General features: G+C 48.9%; 3 protein-coding genes across 3 annotated transcripts; 2 read left to right on the forward strand and 1 right to left on the reverse strand.

The window, feature by feature from the left end:
• Positions 1-7,767: 7,767 nt before the first annotated feature.
• Positions 7,768-8,875, forward strand: KD926_007749 (macro domain-containing protein; the record flags this gene model as incomplete). The annotated part of the gene is made up of 2 exons (XM_053100630.1): positions 7,768-8,393; positions 8,449-8,875. The coding sequence occupies 2 exons, from the start codon at positions 7,768-7,770 to the stop codon at positions 8,873-8,875; spliced, it is 1,053 nt and encodes a 350-aa protein (XP_052955650.1).
• Positions 8,876-9,941: 1,066 nt separating this feature from the next.
• KD926_007750 (PLP-dependent transferase) lies at positions 9,942-11,583 on the forward strand (the record flags this gene model as incomplete). The annotated part of the gene is made up of 4 exons (XM_053100631.1): positions 9,942-10,329; positions 10,413-10,759; positions 10,826-11,278; positions 11,341-11,583. 4 exons carry the CDS (start codon positions 9,942-9,944, stop codon positions 11,581-11,583), a joined length of 1,431 nt encoding a protein of 476 aa, XP_052955651.1.
• A 322-nt stretch (positions 11,584-11,905) lies between these two features.
• KD926_007751 (cysteine-rich secreted protein) lies at positions 11,906-13,020 on the reverse strand (the record flags this gene model as incomplete). Its single annotated transcript, XM_053100633.1, has 2 exons — positions 11,906-12,426; positions 12,519-13,020. 2 exons carry the CDS (start codon positions 13,018-13,020, stop codon positions 11,906-11,908), a joined length of 1,023 nt encoding a protein of 340 aa, XP_052955652.1.
• Positions 13,021-13,894: the final 874 nt, after the last annotated feature.

Here is a 13,894-nt window from a genome sequence, read left to right on the forward strand (position 1 = left end):
TGGCACTTTTTTCACTGGGCCCCCAAAGCAACCACACATCATTTATGGGTTTTTTTATTTGGCAATTCCCCCCCCCCCCCCCCCCCCGGCGCCCTGGATCTCATGCATCCAATTATGTCATACAGGACCCTCTGAAAGTTCTGAGCATGATCCAATTCGCCATCCCCAAATCCCATAGGGCTGTTCTATTAGCCACCGCTACTGTGGCGGCGGGTATACACATGAACCGAAGACTTGGCTTGATAATTATTGACTCCAACTTGCCTATTCTAGACTATTGCCTCCTGAAGAATCTGCAAGCGAAGCACCAGTACCGCGGTTTTCTCCTTCCGAAAGACATCGTTGAAGGCGTTCGGGAGTTGAGTTCGATACTATCGCCCGATAGGAGTGAATCTCGGGATTCAAATGCTTCGGAGTACGCCGTCGCTTCGGACGGGGGCAACTCGGACCCCGGCTTAGAAAAAAAATCTAATGATGCTATTGGTGACATTCTCCATAGGGTTAAGCCTCAACCGGGCTTTTGTTGTCGAGATCTTGTACTGTAGACCCTGACTACCGGAACAATTGTATGCTTCAATTCTGTCGGGCGGGAGACACAAATGGTTTACTCGATGTGGTCTAGTCGAACTTAACTGTCTTACCTCATCCGATTTCCTATCCTAGTTACCTCCAATCCATTGACCAATGAATGGTCCAGGAAGCACTAGAACCGCCCAGAACCGCCCCCGCGGAACCACCGATGCTTCCATTCCTCGGGGAGTAGTTATGGCATGATGAGTTACGGCCGGGAGAAAGTGTCTGCTATGAAGTCAGTCGGTCTGCGAGATGGAAATTCTTCGGCATCCTTCTGAGTTTTTTTTTTGGTTTCTTAGGGTGAGCTTGGACTGGTCCTCGGACTTCACATGCGAAGGAACGTTACGTGACAAAATCGTGGAATCTCATCGAACGTGTGTTTTTTTTGATTTAGATTAATCTAATTAAGTTACTGATGACGGCCCACCACTCGTAGACAGCGAGCGATTAATCGAGGCACAATACTACGATGTAGATATGGATAGTTACAGAGAAGGCATTTGTTGACAAATCCGATATAGTCGCGTAATAATCATCGGTCGCCTTACAGGTAGTTTTAGCTCTTAGAAGAGCACTAAACACAAACACCCAATCTATCTCGACACTATGACTGGAGAGAAGGGCGAAGCGAAATGAGGAAAACCAACAGACGGACGTGACCTTGTCATAGCGACATGATTTCTGTACGGTGTAGGTCACTCGTTACTTTTTGGGATGGGCAAGTAATCGATCGGGATCTCATCTCATCTCAATCATATCGTATCGTATCGCATCTCATCTTGCATGAGGGGGAAGGCCCCCTCTCGCGCGGGCTCCGCTCCTAGTCTACCGCTTTTCGGCTCAAGCCACCATCACCCGGAAGGGTCAGAATTTCGTCAATAGTGTAACCCTGTGACCTCTTGGCTTTTTTACTCCGTGCAGGGAGGGCTGAGATTTCGTCTCACCGCTGTTTTTGATTATTATTCTTCTTATTTTTTTTTTTTTTTGGCTTTCCTGAGAAGGATTTTTTTGGGTTTCTCTTTTCTTTTTCCCACTCGGAGTACACCGTGGCGAATGCATATTTTTTTTTCCTATGGGGATAGTTGTGTAACGTTCGGCGTGTGGTCTTAGTTTTAGACTTTTAGTATACTACCTATTACCTATGTAGAAGCTATAGGGAATCGACGATTTTTAGTCAAAGTTTTATACATTGTAAAGTTTGATGGTGATCTGCGATAAATAAAATGGTGCTCCCATCTGCCGTTTTTTTCATCGATAACATCGAGATTCACTTAGATTTGATCCTGCGTTCTAGATAGTCTAGGCCACATGGTATTAATCTATTCCAGACCGCTACGCTCCGGACAGATGAACCGTTGTTATGGAGCAGGACTCGGGGAGGGTAGGTATGGTATTTTAGGCGGCGTATTGAACCAAAATCCGTCCTGTAATACAGGTATCCGTCATTTTTTCCCCACGTTTGGTCCAGGTATCAAGGGGTATCTTAATTTCATGTCTGTACGGAGGACGCATTCTAAATACCTCATGTAGGTCTGTACATGCAGAAGTAGTCCAAGTAAGTATTTGGAATTAACGTGCCGCGTACCCACGTCTGGTTTTAATTTTCGTTTTTCCTGCTCAGATGATTTCAAATCAGTCATGCCACATCACCGCTATGACCAGGTGGCTACCCTAGGCTTGCCTTACTCGGGTTGGTCAGTATCAGATCCGCCGTACGGAGGGGACGGTGTAGGTACGGTGTATGTACTCGGCCGGGGCTTGCCCAAAGCACCATGTGCGCGAACATCCGGCTCTGTTCCAGACTTTGGGATTTTCTCCGAGATCCGACCGAGGAAACCCTGTGTCACCCGATGGTTTGGGATGAGGTGTACGTCATAGGTTTCAACCGGGAGGACAGATAAATGAATTTATATTGCGAGAAAAAGTCTATACGCTTCCTGTTTCATTTAGGGGGGAATGTTGTGGTGGTACGGTGTACGCGAGCACTTGTGTATGGGCTGTCTTACTATAGCGCGGGCAGTGATTTTGCTCGTCTCGATGCTTTCTCTCGCTCTCTCTCTCTCTCTCTCTCTGTGTGGCTGTCTTTCGGCGGGACTAAAACATTAGACCCACATGGAGTATCCGACCCAGGTTCTGATCGAGGTGTTCCAGTCGTGAAAATTAGGAACAGAGCTAGGAAACCGTCAGTGGTATGCACTATACAGGGTTTTCCGCTGTTTGTTTCTTTGGCTTTTGCTTTCCTCGTATGTATGTTCCTGTTGGGTTGATGGCTCCATCTCGTATTCTAGTGTCTCTCACGAAGGTGGATGACTAGAGCTTCACAGTCGCATACTCCGTGTGATCTCGGCGCAAGCCCTCGCAAGATCAGCCAAATATGTTGAGCGGATTCTTTCTCCCCTTGTAAGCTTAGTCGAATTCTTTGGGGTACAGCAAGATTCAGTTCTACATTCGAGAGATCGGGGTGAGTTTCTGTTGGGGCGATCGATCGCGGGAGTGGGTCGATGCTCTCTCGATTTGGGAAGCAGTCTTTATCGTAGTCTATCTGGCCGTGTTCCGGCTCCCGAGGAGATATGCAATTATGCACTACCTGGTAGACTAGGCTGATGTTTAATTTCTAGCTAGCTCGACTATCTCTACCTATGCAAGGATCGGATTGGGCGTTTCTCTGGGGCTAGCTAGGCTAGTTTATGGTTTGTACCCTTTTTTGCTTTTGGGATCGGTTAAGCATCGCTTTTACCACACCTAAATAGAAACTTCATTCCGATCTCCCGTGTTCCCCCTCTCTGGAGTATATCCTCCCTCCATAATTTAGACTTCCATCACCAGCTAAAGTCCACAATGCCCCATGTGTTTATAATTAGTCGGCATCGTCCTTCATTGATGATTGATCGGATACAACAGCCGGTTCTAAGTTAGTGGAGCCATGCACGTAAGTTCGCTCAGGTAGCACCCGTAGTCTGCGGCGCTAGCCGATTGATTTGAAAAAGCGTCGACAGGCGACGGACCGGTTGGGGCCTTTAAAAGCGGGCTTGGCTAAGTAAGTGGTTAGTGGCACGAAAGCGCGAGATAGCTGCTTATCTAGTATCTACATATGCAGTCTCTATCTACAATATCGTCAAGTCGAATTCCGTCTCCCGACATAACGCAAACCTTGGCAATGGAATTCGGTGCCGATCACTGGGTTACTGCGGGTTTTCCCGTGTGCACATCACTGCACATCAGCCCTTATGTGTCCGTATGTGCCTAGCCCTTGGACTATTTTTTGTTCTATCCGTGGTACTGGGTCAATAAATCTGGGTTGGTTAGTTAATTCGTCTTGGGCGGCTTAGTGGGCTCGGCATTTGCTTTGTCTCGGCATTTAGGTGGTTCGTGGACGGAGTAGTTAGGGATCTTCCTTTTTCTGTTTCGTTTCTTTTCTTTGGGCATCCGTATAGGCAATGAATGGATGGAGGATTGTAGGCCTTGCTCCTTCACTGGTTCTCCATAGAGAAAGGTGTTGGATATTGAGCTAAGTTTGGGTCAGGAGGTTTTAACCTTCCAGGATGATACATGTTATATTTCATGTTGGCTTGGGGGGTGGTTTGCGTTTGGTTTTTGTCTGGGCCCGTACGTCCATACATACACGTACATATGTAGGTATGTTGGTATGTATATGTGGTGAAACGTATATGAGGTTTGTATTTGTTTTACTTTTGTCTGATCCTGCTCAGGTAGGGCCCGTATGTACAGTATCGACATATGTAGGCCATATTCTCGATTTTCTGCATACATGGGAACGCGCAGCAAGGCTTGCATTTTGCAGTGGTCGCACTGCAGCGATAGCTAAAATCGAGGGCAAACTCTTCCGCTCGAGAGGTATCTAGAGTGATTGCAGGGCAGTAATGGTCTCTTGGCTCCAGTGGGAGTAGTTTGTTAGGGTGATAATATACGAAAACAGAAGCGATTTAATAGCAATGCGTACATACTGTACATACTGTACATACCCAACATACACACAGGACAAACTCGCATACCATACATACGCCCAGGTATGTTTGTATCCATTGTATCTGAGCAATCTGACTTACAGTTAGGTTCGATAATCCTTCCAGCCCAACGATCTAGATTCAACTACTGAATCGGGCTCCGTAGTCTAATAGTGATGCGAGGCCAGGATCTGAGAATTGCTGGAACGAGTGGAAACGGAACCACCGATCCATCTGGAGGGCTCCTCTCCTGAATCGGTATGGTGTCAGCTCCTTTGGCCCCCTTGGGATTCAGACAGGAACACGAGGGGATCCAACCTTACTGGCTGATGGCATGCATGGCTCTTCCTTAGCGTGATGGAGCTTCCCTTCCTTGGGGCAATCTGCATGCACACCGAGTTTGGGGTTGGAGGGATTGGTTGGACGGCAATTCTCTACGTCAAGTGTAGGGGAGGTATTAACCTACGCTGAGGCTCCCGCTACGTAGGTCGCTATTTGGAAAGTTGATGGTGCGTGGCCACTGGTAGGATTCCAAATTGTCTACTCCGTGCTAATTAGTTGACTACAGAAATCTCTTACTGAATTAGACATCGCAAGCGAATTATATGGAGTGGTAAGTTTTGCGCTCCTGGGTTGAGAGTGGGGAATGCGATTCTCCGACCGAAATACCGTGTCCTCCACAGTGTGGTTGATTTGTTAGTTGTTACCTAGCTAATTTGGGTTGGGGGTGGACTCCTCACCAGCCTCTCTCCCTCTCTCTCTCCTGTCTCAAAATCTCAACTCACATTCCCTGATGCTTTCTGCAAGGCCTCAAACTCGCATGTCACGGCGTTGAACCAATGATAGGACAGACAAAGAGAAGATCTCATGCAGCCATCTCAGATCTGAACCATGAAAAGGGAGACCAGAAAATCGAGGACCAGTCGTCGCACCGACTCCACCGTGGCTTGAATCAGTGGATGGAAGCTAGAGCCGCGATCGCCGGCTGAGAGATCCAATCCCTGTTAGGATGGCGGGGTGGGGCGGCGAACACGGATGGAAAAAAACCCAGCGGCCCGAAATGGGTCAGATGGACCAGCGATTTGTCGTCTGGTCTTTGGGAATTTGATTTCTTCGTCTCTTATTTCTTCGGTTCGCTGACCAAAACAGGTTTCTTGACGTCAATTCCACCTGTCTGGCCTGTCCGCGTGTTGGTGAGACAGCAATGAACGGATGGTCCGGCCCTGAGATCGTCAGCAAACACCCTTGAGATCGCCGATCTCGCAAGATCGTCCCCTGATCGGTAGACAATTGCGGCAGTGCATCTGAACCTTCTACCTGATGATGTAGCTGCTTGAACTTCGAGGTCCAAATATTGTGGGGTTTGCTGTCAGTGGTTTTGACTCTATCCTGCGACTAAATTTCTCGTGGATTTAATGACTAGTATCTGCCTAGTAGTGCTCCTCCTCTCATCCACCATATCCGGCTTTAATAGGAGATATTTGAGACTGGGTCTGTAACGACTAATAATTAATAAATTCCACTGACTTAGGAGAGTAGACTCTACGCCGTACAGTCTACATAGGCAATAGTGGCCAGTACCCCTTCATTCTATGCAAGGGACCAATGACAGCTGTCATTGACCGCAGTTTGCGCCGGCAAATATGGAGTATATTCCACATTTCTCGTCGACTGTCGGTTTCGTATAGATGTTGGTGCGCGTTCCGTTAATTTACTCGAGCCCTCTGTCGAAATTGATTTGTGTAAGACCCGAAAAGGCAACCCGGTTGCCTAACAGCCTGAGATAATACCATCAGTGGAGCTCAGTTGAGATCTGATTACTGGTACAGGTACAAGTACAGGTATAGATACAAGTAAATATGTACATACTTTACATACGATAACATACGTGTAGGCGCCTTGGTTTTGAGTTTACCCTACTTTAGGAGGGTAATAAAATTATCCACCCCTCTTATGCATCGGATCGGTGAAGTAGCTGCAGGGTGATGTGGCAATGCAGATAATTAAGCATGCATTATAGGTCTTGGCGAAGTTGGCCTGGTTGCCTGCTGAAAAATCCCTCCGGGTAATGATAAGCAAACATTGAAGATGATCGGGCAAGCAGACAGGACCAGTTAAAAAAAAAAAAAAATTAAGGGACAGAGATAACCCTTGCATTAGGATTTGTTCGGTCTTGCGGGGTATCAGGATCGCAGTGCGGAAATCTCAGATGGGTGGAAAGTCTTTTTAGTCTTAGATCAAAGTACGGATATTGAGTCCATAATCCGTCTAATAGTGAGGCTCATCGTGAGGCTAACATTGCATACATATGCTCTGTATACCGGTTACCAATCACAGGTCATATCTGGTGGACGCGTATCAGGTTATCTCTGCCTGTGTAGGGGAAAGGGGATTAAACTCGTCATTTTAATAGGGTGGTCGGCGTTATGCATCTACGTTGGACTGGGAGGTGTCATATTGGAAATTGGGTGGCCGTTGGATCGAGATGATGGGTCGTGGAGTACAGGCTGCTTTAGGAAAGTCCATCTTTTGACTTCAAGTACTCCGTAGTATTTATTATAAATCTGAGGATGATTCTGTGAGTTGCTATTCATAAGTATTTGTCATTTAACGATCTGGCATGATCTTTGGTCAGTCAACCTCATCTACATAATATACTTGTTGCGCTGATCAGATTATCGGGACTTATTCCAGCGCATCCATACTAGATCTTGCTGTGGGAACTAATGGCAATATTTGATCCAATACTGCGCGATATGAAGCCTGTTCTAGCAGTAATTGAATAATGTGATAACGATCCCATCAGCAGCTCTATTGGACTGGAACTCCCAGGCATAGCGAAGGATGTCTTCTGGGTACTGTACAGGTCTGGAGTATTCCGTTCCTTAGGCAAATAACAATGGAGATGTTCGTACGATAAGATAAGAACTCCTTATCGATAATCAGAAGAATCATGTGGGATCACGTGCGGGGAAGCTTTCCCCTCCTTCTGGCACGACTGACGTGCCTTTCTTCCCCATCATCATCGTCTACTTATAGCTGGTCTTATCAGCGATCTAAGTGGGCCTCTACATCGTGCTTTTCCACACGCCTGAATTCCATTTATCATCATTTCCATTGTCCATTCATCCAGGATAGAACCCCGGGCAAACTCTCATTGTCTTAGCAAACACCACTCCTACCCAAATCCCTACGCGTGCTAAAACGCACCCTTACCCCGCAATCTAAGATGGCGGTTCCCATCAGCGAAATCCCCACCGTTTCCCTCCTCTACAAGCTTCGACGCTTGATCCCAGCCTCCTCTCCCCAGGCATCGCCCTCGAAAACCTTCAACGACACTATCTCGCTTATCCGAAATGACATCACCAAATTGCACGACGTCGACTGCATCGTCAATGCAGCAAACGAGACGTTGCGTGGAGGCAGTGGGGTTGACGGTGCTATTCACCGCGCCGCAGGCCCAGACTTGTTGAGGGAATGTCGCACCCTGGGTGGTTGCGACACCGGCGACGCCAAGATCACCTCAGCTTACAATCTCCCCTGCAAGAAGGTCATCCATGCCGTTGGCCCCATCTACGAGCTCGAGAGGCGAAGCGGTCCGAATCAGCCGGAAGCTCTTCTGCGAAGCTGCTACCGGCGCAGTCTGGAGCTGGCGGTGGAGAACAACATGAAGCGCATTGCGTTCTCGGCTCTCAGCACTGGCACATATGGATACCCGAAGAGAGAGGCGGCCTGCACTGCTCTTGATGAGACTCGAAAGTTCCTGGAGCGACCGGAAAACAGTGGACAGCTGGAGCGGATCATTTTCTGTAACTTCGAAGCGGCCGATGAGGCTGCCTACGAGCAGTACATTCCGTAAGTTCTGCCTTCGGACCCTTTTTTTTATTTGACTTTGCTGACCTCTATCTAGAACTTACTTCCCCCCTGTCGGCCAGGACGTGCCCCGTTCCAGTGGTCAGGAAACTGGTCCACAAGCACACGTTGACGGTGAGTCTTCGCCGTCTCCCGAGTTGCTTGCAGCTAAGCTTCCTGACCCACCTACCGTGGACCCTGCCTTGGAAGGACAACCCGAAGCTAAGAAAGCCAAGATTAATGCAGGTCATAGGGGTAGGGGAAGGCCTTCCGAGGATATTACAATGAAGTCGGATGAAAGGAGCGAAGATGACTGGGAGGAGGTTAACCGGTCTGATGACGGTCGGACGGAAAGATTAGATGACGAGCCTGTCGAGGTGGACCGACCTCCATCAGTCACTGATGTTCAGAGTGTCCAGTCAAGTGGAATTATCGATAGCATCCACTCTCAATCCACAGAGAGCTTGATTGGCAAGGACTGGTGATCGATCTCGCTGCATGGCTGTTATGAATTAATGTCTTGGTTGGCGTCCTTTATGAGCTTCTCCACATTGTGGATGGTGTTTGATCCTGTTTTCTCTCTCTCAATTCTGCCATGCTTTAATGTTGAGCACAACAGTGCATTTCTTACGAATAAGTATGACTACGTCCCCATAGCACTAGAGATTGTATTCCCATTTTCAGCCAACTTTTCTGTTTTCCATCCTATCTTTGGGATTGGCGTAATCTCGTCGACTCTGAACCTTCCATTGGGCTGATATGTTTTTCATTTCGCCTTAAGAGGATTCATCCCCACAATCCCTTTAAACCATCATATTTCACTTAGTAGTCCGGCTAGAGGTTTCCAAATTGGCCAGTAACTATTCAAAAGGCGCCAAGAAATCGACGTAAACCTGAACTCGCCTCAACCACCACATTTCAAGATCTAAAGAGTGCTCCGAAAGAGCTCACCTCGACCGTCATTGACCAAAGTGGGCCGCCCTTCTTCGGTTCCAGATGATAGCATGTGAGTCCTTGTCATAGTAATAGACAGGGCGTCTTCCATTTGCGCAGATCGTGTACCCATTAATAATCGGACTTCTTAGCCGTGATGCCTAGTCAGTTGGATTCGGTAGCATCGGCCTAGACACGCATGCATATCTGATATTATCGGCCATGACATCCAATCCGAGCCTCCGAGGTAGCATGCAGCCTGACTTCCAAGTCCGAATGCAACGGAGTGGTCATGGCCCTCTCTTATCCATCAAATCAGATTCAACGACCGGTGCCAATCCATGTGGATCCGACAAAGATTTCCCCTTGCGGATTAGCGCCCCTTGTATAGGTACCTACCTTACATCCGCACGAAGCGGTCGTCCAGTTGTCACGATGGTAGGTGTCGCCAATGATGGTGCGGTGCTGTCAGAGGGCGCTATGCGGAGTAGCTTCTGGATAAGGCTATAAAAAGGGTCTGGGTCGTTGTCCATCTTGACATCTTTTACGACTGTCTCTTCGTTTTTCTACCTACTTCGTACTTCCTATTCTTGTTTTTTGACCTGATAAAGAATCATCATGGGCGACTATAAGGATCCTGCGGTTGCTGCAGCAGCACCTGCTTTGGCTGATGCGACAGTTGCTAAACAGGACCTCGAGACCACCAGCTCTTCAGGTGCAATTCTCTACCGTCAACTTCGGCAGAAGCCCTTGAACATCGTGGGCGGCCGAGGCAGTTATATCCTGACCGATGACGGCCGAGAGATCCTAGATGCGACCTGTGGCGCGGCTGTGTCTTGTCTCGGTCATAGCGATGAACGCGTGCATGCCGCCATCCTCGAGCAACTGCAGAAGATCCCTTACTGCTACTCTTTGTATTTCACTAATAGTGCGGCGGAGCAGCTGGCTGGGTTCTTGGTCGACTCGACAGGCGGGAAGATGAGTCGTGCATCTATTTTCTGCTCAGGTAAGCTGTTACTCGCGTAGCTCTATCCAGCTAATCCGACTCTGTTCGGATAGGATAGGAATCGGGCACTGACAAGTTGCCAGGAACCGAGGCCGTCGAAGCCGCTGCTAAAATGGCTATTCAATACTTCACTGAGCTACCAGCACCTCAGCGCCAGCGCGTCAAATTCATCTCTCGGAAGCAGTCTTACCACGGAAACACTCTGGGATCTTTGGCTATCGGATATCATGCCGCCCGTCGGGGGATCTACGAGAGCTTTCTCTCTAAGAACGTCACTCATGTCTCGCAGTGCTATCCGTACCGTGACATGAAGACCGACGAAAGCGTTGAAGCCTACGTCGCTCGTTTAGCGCAGGAACTAGACGATGAATTCCAGAGACTAGGCCCGGACACCGTCTGCGCCTTCGTGGCTGAGACGATGGCAGGTGCTGTACGTTTCCGAATAAAATTGCTTTCTTAGTTTCGGGGGCTAATTACCTGAGGGGGGAAATTCTAGACTCTCGGATGCGTCCCACCGGTACCAGGATACCTGAAGGCAATGAAAGAAGTCTGCGATCGACACGGCGCCCTGTTCATCCTCGACGAGGTCATGTCGGGCATGGGCCGCACTGGTACTCTACATGCCTGGGAACAAGAGGACGTCGTCCCGGATCTTCAGACCATCGCGAAAGGCCTCGGGGCCGGCTATGCCCCCATCGCGGGCCTCCTGTACAATAAACGCGTCGTGGACGTACTGACGCAGGGCACGGGCGCGTTTACTCACAGCCAGACATACCAGGGTCACCCGGTCTCTTGCGCCGCCGCGTTCAAAGTCCAAACTATTATCCAGGAGGATAATCTGCTAGCGAATGTGCGCGCGATGGGCGAGTATTTTGGCCAGCTTCTGCATGAACAACTGGGCAGTCATCCGCATGTGGGTGATATTCGGGGGAGAGGACTGTTCTGGGCTGTAAGTCTTTCTTTTTTAATTCTTGTTAGCGAGGCAGACAGTGTGTTAACTTGTTTGTGCAGATCGAGTTCGTGGAAGATAAGGGCACGAAGAAGCCATTTCCGCCGTCTAGAGCAGTGTCATGGAATGTCCATGAGACTGGACTGAAGCCTGAGCATTCTATTTCGTTTATTCCTGGGAATGGGGGAGCTGATGGGAAGAATGGAGATCATGTTGTTCTGGCACCGCCGTATAACACGACGAAGGAAGAGGTGGAGTTGATTGTTGAACGGACGGCGCGTGTTGTCAAGGATGTTCTGGGCTGAGGGTTCAAATGTTGAGATGGTTGTGCGGTTTATGATTTTAATTTTTATATATCAACCTAATGGCTCGCTGTAGGTATATGGAGTCTGATAATCCTACAGAAGATTTGTTTACCTCTAGAGGTAGAAGAAACCTGTTGTAGATTCCTGCTCAATTCAAAAATATGCAACCTATCTCGTAGAGAACTAGCGAAGACTCACCACTCACACCACTCCTGATAAGAACTAACCATCTTGACTTCTCACTCACAAACTATCCCCGATTTTGATTCTCCAAACACTCTTCCCCAAGTGCACATCAAAAGATCAAGCCAAATACCCAGACTCAACGCCCCTTGCAATCAACCACACCCCCACAGCACTGATCCTCACTACTCTTCCAGATACAGTTATTCTCCTCCGCCTTCACATCACACGGCACCTCAGTGAACTCAAACGGCACACACGCCTGCTTATCATTCTCAAAGAAGGTCAACGCAGGCGTGGTAGATGGACAAGCCGGTCCGAGACCATAGTCGAATCCACCCAGACAGTACTTGCCACACGGCCACTTGGTCATGGAGAACTTGCCCGCCTGCGCGAAAACATCCGTCTTGCCAACATGCGCGCCGTTCATGGCTGCGTTCAACCACCGATTCGGCAGCGCCCCTGTGCGCGGATTGCCGTGGATATCCTTGATGTAGACCTGGTCTGAGGGGCTGATTGGTTCGCCGGCCTTGCAGGCCTCGTCTTTGCAGAGCTTGAAGCGTCCGGACTTCAGCGCCATGCTTTCGGCGTCTGTGATGAACCAGCTGCCGCCGAAGCCGAGGCGGTGGCCGTTTTCGCCGGTGAAGGTGTAGCATTTTCCTGGGGTGTTGGTTAGCTACTAGCTCACTTGGGTTTCAATTTCAGGGGAATAGAGATGTAGATCCAAGAACGGGACGAGGGACAAGACATACCGGTCTGCAGGCCCGAATCACACTTCACGGCCTCGCAAATGCCGTGGGGTCCCTCCTTTGTGCCCTTAGGGCATACGCACTCCCCATTCACCAACACCTTTCCGTTCTGACACACCGGATCCTTAGCCTTGCAGACGACTCCGTCGTAGACCTCGCCCTCTGGACAACAGATATATCCGGTTTCCTTCGACCCAGCGAGATCATGTCCCGTGGCGCAGCAATCAAACGCCGTGTCGGGGGACCCGACGAGTCTCTGTCCGGACAGACAGCATCCCGCGAATTTCTTGTCGCCACTGAGGCTGAGCTTTTTGTTGCCGGCTTGGTCGTCGCAGTCGATGGAGGTCTTGAACCCGTCTTCTGTCCAGGTGATCGAGTTGCCGATGATGGACCAGGTTCCGGAGATTTCTTTGACGGGGATGTTGGTGGTGTAGGTCTTTGCGGTGGCGAGGGGGGTGGTGGAGAGGAGGATGGTGGTTGCGAGGGAGAGGGTGAGGGATTTCATCTTGGATGGGAGTCTCGATTGAGAGATCGCAAGGAAGAATGGGATGATATATTGTTTGATGTTGAAACCGATGATGATGATGATGGAATAATGAGAGCAGATGAGGTGCCTTCTGCCCTCTTTTATATCCTGTTCGAAGGCAAAAGTCCTTCAGATCTGATCGGGTCGGCGGTGCTGCTCTACGCAAAGCTCGTCCCCAACTGAACGATGATGTTCTTTGGAAATGCTACTTCCAGTTCAACCCTGTCCGTCGGGCTCCAGTGGTGTCCAATAAAAATTACGATCTCCGGATCGAAAGCGAGCTGAAGTCAGTCCCCGAACTTCATGGCTGGCTGGATGTTTGGATCCCGATACCTTCTCTTTCCTCTGGTGGCGGCGCCTCCATATAGAGATCCTAGAGGCCCAGCGCCTATGTGGAGTTTAGTAGACGCAAGCTAGCAAACCGCATGCTGTAGACGCATGTCGCAAAACCTGTAGGCAACCTTGACTGTCGAATTGACATGTTCGTCAGCAAGCGAGAGTTTGTGGTGGAGCTGAAGAGAATGATACATGCCTCTAGATGTGCACAAAATGGCACAGAACTTTGGGCTATCCGGATCTTTTATGTTGCTTGTGTATTTTGCAATTGCATCTTCAGGCAGCATGTAGAGGCTTGAATGCGATGGCACTGAAGCATGTATTCTAAGTTCAAATCCTGGTCAGAAAAATAGTCGTAGTATTGAGAGAAGAAAATGTTTCAAGGGCCTTGATATCATCAGTAAAAAAAACTACTTAGTATGTTAGATTTCAGTTAGAGGGAAAGAGAAAAGATAGTAGAAGGCCTGGACTCTGTCTGTGCGCTGACATCCTATCAATCTATGCCATACTGTTTTCA

Source organism: Aspergillus affinis, assembly GCF_023601865.1.
Source record: "Aspergillus affinis strain CMG 70 chromosome Unknown NODE_48_length_219146_cov_87_397053, whole genome shotgun sequence".
NCBI classification, from domain to species: domain Eukaryota; kingdom Fungi; phylum Ascomycota; class Eurotiomycetes; order Eurotiales; family Aspergillaceae; genus Aspergillus; species Aspergillus affinis.